This window comes from Opisthorchis viverrini, assembly GCF_000715545.1.
Source record: "Opisthorchis viverrini unplaced genomic scaffold opera_v5_463, whole genome shotgun sequence".
NCBI classification, from domain to species: domain Eukaryota; kingdom Metazoa; phylum Platyhelminthes; class Trematoda; order Opisthorchiida; family Opisthorchiidae; genus Opisthorchis; species Opisthorchis viverrini.
Window position 1 is genome coordinate 282,289 of NW_008752117.1, and position 10,130 is coordinate 292,418.

The 10,130-nt window shown below is 43.4% G+C and overlaps 1 protein-coding gene across 1 annotated transcript in view; it reads left to right on the forward strand.

Annotated features, from left to right (window-relative positions):
• T265_15375 (hypothetical protein) overlaps positions 1 to 1,259 on the forward strand; it is a gene marked incomplete at both ends in the record, with an annotated part of 6,350 nt that extends 5,091 nt beyond the window's left edge. The window contains 2 exons of the mRNA XM_009177787.1: positions 714 to 839; positions 1,101 to 1,259. Coding sequence (XP_009176051.1) covers positions 714 to 839; positions 1,101 to 1,259 — 285 coding nt within the window. The remainder of the gene's footprint in view (positions 1 to 713; positions 840 to 1,100) is intronic.
• Between the last annotated feature and the right edge of the window lie 8,871 nt (positions 1,260 to 10,130).

The window sequence follows — 10,130 nt, forward strand, 5'->3', positions numbered from 1 at the left end:
TAGATAGATATAGAGAGAGATGGGTAGGGAGGGAGGGAGACAGATAGATACGTAAGTAGATAGATTTACAGGCAATCAGACAGGCTAAATGTCAAACTGACTGACAGTCAAGTAGATGGACTAATGGACAAATCTTTAGATAGACACATTCGGATGAATGGCGGTCAGTCTGCATAAACACAGCGGAGCGAACGAATCATCGATCAAACATATGGAGCGTGTGTTGATTTTCCGTTTCATCCCCAGTGGTAATCAAGGTGATTATGAAAACCGATTTGTCCAACAAACAAGCGTTTAACCGATTCGAGTTATTCGTGGATTTCATGTTACGCCTTCCGACGGAACATGGTGTTTACAACAGACCATGAAAGTGCACAACTGCTGAACTCAAGATGGTTTCTTATTTTGCAACGCGTTCGCTGCTTTATCAGCGAGTTTGGTTGGATTATTTCGCCGCATAAAACTACACATGAGAGTCAAGGCCACATTTCAGATATTCCGCAAAATCCGTGAGACGTTTAGTGATATTCTGCGTACTCCAAACCGACGTACAGGAGAATAAGTTTCGTCAGGATATTGCGTTACCCTGCAACCAAGGGATTTTGTGTAGTTGCTTCTTAATAGCGAGTAGTCCATGAAGACAATTCTTCTAATCAGCAATAGTAGAGCTCCTGTTATTAATAAGTGTTATTGAACTGTTTTCCTGGTTCCAGCCAAATGTTGTAGATAGAAAGCCCTCTTGCCAGGCGCATTTGTTATCAAAGTCTCGACGCTTCATGGAGTCCGCAACCGAGGAGGAATATCAAGTCGCTTGGCAAAGGCTGCACCGTGCAATTCAGGTTTGTGTTTTCTTTTGCTTCTCCAGTTGATCTCAATAGAGAAGCTTAATGCGCGATATAAGATCCTTTTAGGTGAGAGTCTATTTGTGTGGTGGGGAGTATTTATCCAGGATGCATGGGAGCAGGTAAACGTCATAAGTCCAATATTTTAGCGGCCGTTGCTGGACGCCACCCATAAATCCAACGTGATTCCTACAGATATGAAGAAATATTTTTGGTGTATCCAAAATCTTCCACAACTATACTTCTCACTTCTTTCAGCTTGGCCACATCGTCGAGGAAACGTTCCGTGACATCGTCATGGATGTGAAAACCCACCAAAAGCCGCCGGTAAAGGGTTTATCCAAGAGGGATGAGCTCATGTGTTTCCGGGCAGTATTCGATCAATTCCGGACGCACTGCTTCACTATTCAGCAGGCAAGTTGACCTCGTGGTGCATTCGTTCCTAGCCAATGCATTCCTCCACGGCGCCACGCAAGGCAAGCCTCGGTCTCAAAATTACTCTTAGTTACAGGTCCAGCAAATCAAACTTCGGGGCAAATGTGGTACTCACATCACTAACACCTTCGTTCTTTCCTGAAGTTGGACGTTCATGCCGCAACATGGTTTTCAATAGTTTAAATTTTCGTAAGATATTTTCCGTCGTAATCCGTTATCACTAGAGCAACTGACGGAAGGTAGAAAGTGATGTAGATAAATCGGAGAATATGTAAATACCAAGAATGACTCAGCTGAATGAGGCTGGCAGTGTTCAATTCAATTCAGTTCGCTTCAGTCCAGTTCAGTTCAGGTCAGTTCAATTCATTTCAGTTCAGTTAGTTTCACTTGAGTTTGAACACATTGAGAACTCAATTCTTGCGAGACTGACACAACCACTACGAAATGTTGAGAGATTGATGTTGGAATTGACACAGCACATTCGTGAAGAGGGGTTTCCTTGTTTGTGCTAGGGTCCTTGTGTTGAACGCTGCTAACGGATACACTAGTCATGATCTGGCCAGCAAATCTGGTTGGAATCGATAGTTTTGTTAGTCAAAAGCGCATAATTTCGAGGAACATTTACCGAACAATTCGATGTGTAACCGACAGAAAGCTGGTTCAATTGGTGCGCTAAACTTATAGAAAGACAATCCCATGATTATACCCATGACTAATGAACTCGGGTCAGTTCACATGAATACCTCTGTTTTACCTTGAGTGGGTATCGTGGTTTCAATGATTTGACAAACACTTTCAAGTGTCCGCCGCCTTAACCTCTGGCTATTCTGTATGGGGTGTTATATATCCCGCTGTTTGATCAACGAGACCAACCCTTTTTTACAAAACTCATTCGATTCTACCTGCAAGGTTTTTGCTTGAAATACGACGGATGCCCAGCTATTGCGCCGTGGGACTTACTAGGGTTCGACCATCTGGACTTCCGGTACTGTGATCTTCCTCGCTGTTTCATTTGATGAGAAATTCTGCAATATTATCACTAGATAGAATTGATCAAGGAAAAACACGCAAAATCACGCCTCACCAGTAACACATCTGCTGGAAATTCAGTTTTGTTTATTTCAATACAGATCAGTTCCGTTCAATTTTTTAGCCTCTCTAGCTGTTCCATTTGCGAATGCAAATGTGTGCAAAGCTGCTAAGGAAGGTTGTGAAGCGTGGTCTGGCCAGCAAATCTGGATGAAATCGTTAATTTTGTTAGTCGAGAAACGCAAATTTGCAAGGAATATTTACCCAACAAATAGATGGTCAATTGAAAGAAAGCTGGGACAATTTACGCGGTAAAAAAATTGAAACACAACCTCAAATCTATACCCATGACCAATGAATCCACCAAACAATTCTGTATAGAGGAAGTCCTATGAACCGCGGAGACTTTCTTCTGGTTCGCGTGATTTCATACGATTTTTTCTAATGGAGGGGGATGATTAACCGAAAAGAACCCAGACACTTCTCTGTCCGGTGGACCAACTTATATAACTTCGGTGGATTATAAACAAACCATGTTGCCTGACTGATTTCGAAATTCCTAAAACCGTCTTGATCGGTTTCTCTACCTCCACATTCACGGTCAACAGCTGTTGGAACCGGAATCCTCTCTTATCTTGGGCGTTTGTCATTATTTCAAGTACTTCATTATCAACACAGCAGGATCATTTTCACAAATAGGAATACTGAAAGGGCTGTTGTAAGTGGACAGCTCACGACCAGTTTCGCTTTTCTTGGGGTTCATGTTGCAGGCACACTTCCTGAGATCCCATCAGCCTTGTGTTTCAACCAATCATTTAATTAAAGCCAACCGTTGTTGGTAATTTGCGTGTATCTCCTGTGAAAACCAAATTAGTATGCAAGTTGGAGCATTTGTCTAAATCTGTCCAGTTCTAAATGCGTCTACCTGATGAGTCCCGAAACGGGCGACGTATTTTGTTTCGTAGAGTTCTCACAGATTCATTTATCTGCTGCGTAGTTGAAGCAAATTCGCGTGTTATCCGCTAGCGCTGAACCAGTCTACATCGAAACGTCCGAAATTCAGATATGCTGATACTCGCCAACACTTCTCATAAGTAACGTTTTTCTAATCTTGAGTCCAGTATCTGCTCGAACTTCAGTGTACCTCAATGAAAACCTTCGCCACTCTTTAGCGTCACCATTGGCACATTTTCTCGGGAATGCTGAACTCTGTTGTACGATAGGGTGAACCTTGTGTGAACACATATTCCTGTTTCATTGGAAGCATTGTCGAGGATTGGCGCAAAACTGTGTTGGACATGCATGATTCTCGGTTCGCAGTATGCGTGCTGAATATTTCGTTTGCAAGCCTGAACTGATATTCTAGCTGAGATTCTGTTATTTTTCTGTCTTCAGTTCCCGGAAGTAGCCCAGCATACAACCCATCTAATGGAATTGTGCCAGGCCGGATACAATCCCAAAATCCTCATTGAATCTGTCCACAACGTCTGCTCCTAACAGTCACACATCGTGTTGTGCAAGGTTTCAAAAATAAACAGAATTTTTGCTGGTCCGTGTCGTGTTTTGCCATCGCCACGAAGGGTGAGTTGTGTTTTTTCCGTCAAGCTACCCGTCAAGGGTCGTTCGGTAAAAACCGAAAGCATTTTGGAAAACCCGTCGGGATTCTCAGGTCTTGTGGACGCAGCAAGACGCTTCCACATATCTGACGTGCCGGTGCCGGGTAGGTGCACAGGACGACCAAAAGCAGGCCGGTCGACCGACACAGGTGGAACAGTTATGTGTCGTTGGTCGACTCAAACACATTGCCCAAATTTCAGTGTCTCTTGTGGTCACCCAAACCGTGCAAGAGACGCATCATCAAACTTAGCCACATCGACTTTGATTATGTTCTCATACAGTCCATTGAAACTTCATCGGATATTTAGATGAGGCCTTTGGAAAGGCCTTGGTTTCTCGATCAATCAAACTGGTAACCAGTCTTTCGGAATTGTCTGTTTTGGCGGTTGTTCTCCTACCACATTGTCAGCTTGATGCTGTTGTATCGGATTCATCAACCGGTCGATATTCATGCGCGTGGGACGGGACCGGCCGACTCCAAGACACATGTATCTTGTCCATAATCATTATCCGGTTACTCCGGAGAGGAAGTTCCGGATGCACAGTAGGATGCGTAGTATAGCACGGAAATCACCACACTGGACAGACCGATTACCGGGGAGGGAGAACACCTGCTAAGGAACTGATCCATAAAAAGCCAGGCGACAAAACAGGCCGGTTGGCCACTTGGTTGATTCGCATAGAAACGTGTGCCTAACCTTGAAACCACCTGCTACCGATAAGATAGCAGAAAACTCTTCAGCAAATTCCTGTCGTTCTCCCCGTTTTGGATTACATTAGACCGGTGCAAACCTTGGTGGTCAATTGAGATAAGGCTGACAAGAATAGGACGAATAATTCGAAGACGAATTTACGCCACCGGGTAGATGTGGTGTGACAGGTGATTCACACGTTCCAAGAATGTCTATCTTGTGCAAGCGTACAAAAATATTCCGGATTGGAAATTTTTTTGCGATAGACTAGAGCTGTCAACTCACAGATTACGACAATTTTTTTATGTGAGATGTGGTCCACAGTACACAGACATCCTAGCACTTCAGTGAACCATTTGCTGTTTGGAGCCGGGTGGGTGCAGACCACTACATAGCACCATCACGGATTAGGATGTCCTTCGCTAAATGGTTAGGAATGAAGTGCTTGACAACAGCAAACTAAGAATCATAAATTTCCCGCCCCGGTGAATTTTGTGTTGTGACTTTATGTGAACAGTAGTTATACCATTTCCTTCTATCATAAAGCATGTTATTCGTCCGGGCAATACACTGGCACCCTACGGCATTTAAAATACCAGGGTCTGGGCATCCAGCCAAAACTTCAAGTAAGACGGCAATGCGATTACTTCGGTTACACACATAATTTGGCGATCGGTTATTAAGAACTGACCAGCCAAACGTCAGGCGATAAAACAGGCCAGTTGGTCACTCGGTTGTTACACAACAAAATCTGTACAACTATTCTTGAAATGACCTGCTACCCATAAGATTGCTGAACAGCCTTCAGCAACTCACCGCAGGTCTCACTTTTCTAGGTTTCATTTGATAGGAGTACACTCTGATGTTCAATTAAAGCAAGGTTGATAAAAAAGCGCAGACCAATAAATCAACATCGATCTTGCTTCTGATAGATGCCTGAACGCTAATCACATTCGGTCGTCCTTCTGTGGCGTGCATGGACGCTCGTCGGCTTTTGCTGAATTGATTGAATGATTGACTGACTTGGATGCTTGCCGGTTTCCCTTCTTCAAACTTTGGCGGAATATTAGGGTCTCAGAAGGTTCCGATCATCCTAGGGTTACCGCCAGGATTCCGACCTTTCGATAGATACAAATACTCTCATTCGCACATCATCTGCGTGTTAACGGTGCACTTCACTGAACGCAAATATCTTTCTCGTATATACTTTTCTCCAACTGGAATGTAAAGTAAACTGCATTTCAGAATACTCTTCGAGGACGAGTTGACTCATTCCTCTCGGTGCGCAAATTACTCATGGTATTAATTGTTTCCCACGGAGTAATCTCTCAATTTTTGCCACTCCGGCGGATGGCTATAACACCGTATGCGTGAGAATGATATTTGACCCAATCGAAATTGACGGGACCAGCCATATATGTAAAATAAACAGAAAGTTGCTTTTCACACTCTTGTGCCTAGTGCCAGAAAGAGTACACAACAGCATCGTTCCAAACAAGCGATTGCGTGCTAGTGGAAACTATACAACAGTCTCGCGCTATTTAAAGGGCCCATTGTGGCAATAAGACCGGCAGACTGATGGCGTTTAGTGAACACCTTCAACATCCGTCGTGTTTCAGTGAGATGTCTGAACGCGAATCACATTCGGTCGTGCTTCTGTGGCGTGCATGAACGCTCATCGGCAGTTGCTGACTTGATTGAATGATTGACTTGCCTGGATGTTTGCCGGCTTTCCTATTCAGATATTGGTGAAGTTTTAGGGTCTCACTGGGTTCCGACCATCCTAGGGTTATCTTCATGAATCGAACCTACCTGATAGATACAAATACTCTCATTCGCACATCATCTGCGTGTTAACGGTGCACTTCACTGAACGCAAATATCTTTCTCGTATATACTTTTCTCCAACTGGAATGTAAAGTAAACTGCATTTCAGAATACTCTTCGAGGACGAGTTGACTCATTCCTCTCGGTGCGCAAATTACTCATGGTATTAATTGTTTCCCACGGAGTAATCTCTCAATTTTTGCCACTCCGGCGGATGGCTATAACACCGTATGCGTGAGAATGATATTTGACCCAATCGAAATTGACGGGACCAGCCATATATGAATTGGCGCTGTTTTCCTAGTTTGCAGGTTAACTAACGTGAATAATGTCTTTCGCTTTCCACAATAGGAGACGTAAGATTGAGCAAGATGCAAGGGATTTACCATGTCAGTTATTTCCTTGACCGAACGCGCTACGAAACTGACAAATTGAATCATGCAACTTGGTCTAGTCTCCACTACTTAACGTCCTTTAGGTTCACAAGGAAAACCATAGAACAACTATTAGATGCCCCATATTGGAGTAGGAGCATTGACTCTAGGGATCTAGAGGTTGCTCAATGGTTAGGTCGCGAGCTGACTGATCGGATGGTTTGCGTTTGGGGCCTAACCCTGGCATTTTGAATGCTCCTGTTCACAATTAATGAGAGCCCCTACCATCGTGCTTCTGTTGGGTGGCACGGTACAACCTCTGAATGATTTATTTATATTTAGTATTTTTGTTACACATGAATGCACCCCGTAAGATCATGTTGCGCAAAATGATGCAGAGGTGATTGTCACGTGGACGAATGAATTATACATTTTGTAAATATTTGCGATGGTCCTACCGAATTTCCACCCTGCCTACAAACTCTGTATCTAGGAAAAACTGGAAACAGATCATGGAAAATTAAACTCAAAATCATTGACAAGGAATTGTGAAAGGTTGTGTCAGTTTTGACGAGAAGCACGGAAATTCATTGACAAATGTCAGGAACGAATTAAAGCGAAGGAACAGAAGCTTGGAGAACAACTGCAGTGACATTGTGGAGCAAAGAGAGTTTACTTGACGGCTCCTTATAGCAGCTCCCTTTCGACCAAGTCAGCATTACAGTGCATTTAGTGCTTGATGCTCAAAGCACCCGGCCGAAGATTGTCCTCAGGACATCAAGAGGCACTACTGCAGCACTACTGCGTGTACTCGGGTTATTGAGAAGAAGTGGAGAAAATCCTGAAGCACATCTACGGAAACAATTTGGTAGAATATAACTTGGACCAGGAGGCGTTCAGCGAGAGTGCTGGAAACTAATTTGAAGTCGCATAGAGTACTGGAACGGGAGAATTGTTGGCAATTGAATGCAATGAAGCTTGATACAGGCTTCAAGGTCTCAGAAGGCGCTCTTAAATAAGCAATGCGAACTTGTCCTGTTTTCATCAAGGAAGGCGGTATGATAAATAAGTTCCGCAAGTATATCGGTATAATCACACGAACTCGAAATCCAGAATACACTACAGCGTAAAAATTAATACGTATGTATTTGGATTGGCGTACATACTATTTATTATATATTTGTATATATATATATATACGGTATATCCGGTATATATATAAATATACTCTATACTATTTAATATTTATGCTGTATAAACTCTATGTACTATATATTAAAACAAGAGAAAAATAAACAAAGCGATGAATAGAGCACAAATCATGTTCATCACATCTCCACGGCCTGAATGACCGTGAGGATTTTCATAGTTCAGTGTTTTTGCGGAAGTTCTTTGCAGGTGATGCGTTCTTCCAATATAAAGTTTTGTTCGGACACCATAAGGTCAGCTACAAAGGACTCAGTGTTTGAAACAGCAGGAGTGTCTTTAACGGACTGACCTTTGGTATTGAACTCAACCTGGTCAATGTGTCGCTGGCTAAAACGAGATCATCGGAATCAAGAGTGGTGACCATACGGTTACCGTTTGGTGAAAGTATTATTCCCATAGCTGGCCGTAAATCACTACCCTTGAAAAATGTAACATCAGCCGCCTTGACGCGGTCAAGACTTGTACGCAACGAGTGAGATTTGAACAGAAGCGCAGGTCTCTTCCTGTACTGCACTAGGAAATTATCAATTCCACGGTCTAAAAAAAAAAAGCGGGAGAAAAGAAGAAATGGCGGATCACGGTGTTCGGACACAAATTTCAAATGGCCCATCCGACCGGGGATGTCGCGGAGAAACAAACAGTTGTCGACATCCAGCACCGTTTGACCATTCCTCGAGGGATTCTGCAATGAAGTTTGTACCATTGTCAGTGACTTTAAACAGCTCACACATCTTCAAGGCTGAATGCTTTCCCCACTGCTTGCTTTATGAAATTGGCACTTGAAGACGTAGTTAGGAAAACTTCAGACCAACGTGAATATGCGTCAGTAACAATTAAAGCATAGTATTTACCAAAAAACGGACCGCAGTATTCGGCATGAACTCTCTAAAATGGTTCACAAGTAGCTAGCCACGGTATCTTTGTGAAGACTTTCTCTGAACCTCATGTGCACAATTAACACAATTATTAGCAGTATATTTGATGTCAGAATCCAGTTCCGGCCACAAACATGACAAGCATGCAAGAGATTCAAATTTGTCAGTCTGCAAGAACAGCCTCCCGGTGAGTTGGTGGAACGATAACGCTATCCTCAAAGCCCAACAAACAATCTGGAGTAATGCACAAAGCTTCGCGGTGACAGTAAATAGCCGAATATTTACGTCGCTCTTGTTGCATCCAGCCATGTCGCAGTGTAGAACAAATGGGAGCAAAATATTCTTTAGTATCGTCGACAAGGCCATCTCGTTTAACTGGTAATGTTTGAGTCAATAAACAGTCTAATGTATTTGAATCATTGTTGCACGACGGAATTCTGGACAAGAAATCGTCATCATGAATCATTTTGCGCTACGATGACCAATCAATTGGGTGCACGAAATCAGTGTAATAATCCACCATAGTGGCAAATACCTCCACTGGTTATTTTGGAGGATGATACAGGAAATCAAAGCATCATGATTAGTAGCAATCATCATCATCACTGACAGCATGGCATCAGTGTTCAACACATATGCCTAGCAGCCCTAAAACATTGACTTATTTGGAAGCCTTATTGTAAAGAAAAGAGTAAAAGTGAACCGGGGAGGGACTTAGTGCTTGGTTAACACGATCATTCCGCGGTGCATACACCTGCAGACATTCACTAAAGCAATCTTGTTAGAAACTGACAACATGAACGTCACTGACGTCGGTTGGCAGCAATATATTGTAGTGTCTCAAACCAGGCACTGTGACGGCACGCGGTAACCACCCTGGAAGGAGAGTAGCACCGACAGCACCCCATCGTTTCGTGATCACCTTCATAATGCTCTGTCAAGTCGAGGGTTGGCCACCTCTCTTTTTACGCCACTCTGAGTTGGGCGTGGAAAATAACACTCTCTCTGGCAAACGATGATTCGGCATACGTGACACATTTCTCACCCAACGCAGCTTCTGGTGCTGGACACACTCTTCAATGGAAATACCCGTTACCCACCCGAACTCATTCTCTCTAACTGCCTCGTTGCGGATTCGCCTACACAAACCCACATGAGCTATGGTTCAGAGAAAACGATTGTCGAACAGCTGAAGGCTGTAGCGGACTAGGACCTCATCAGCGTGTTCGG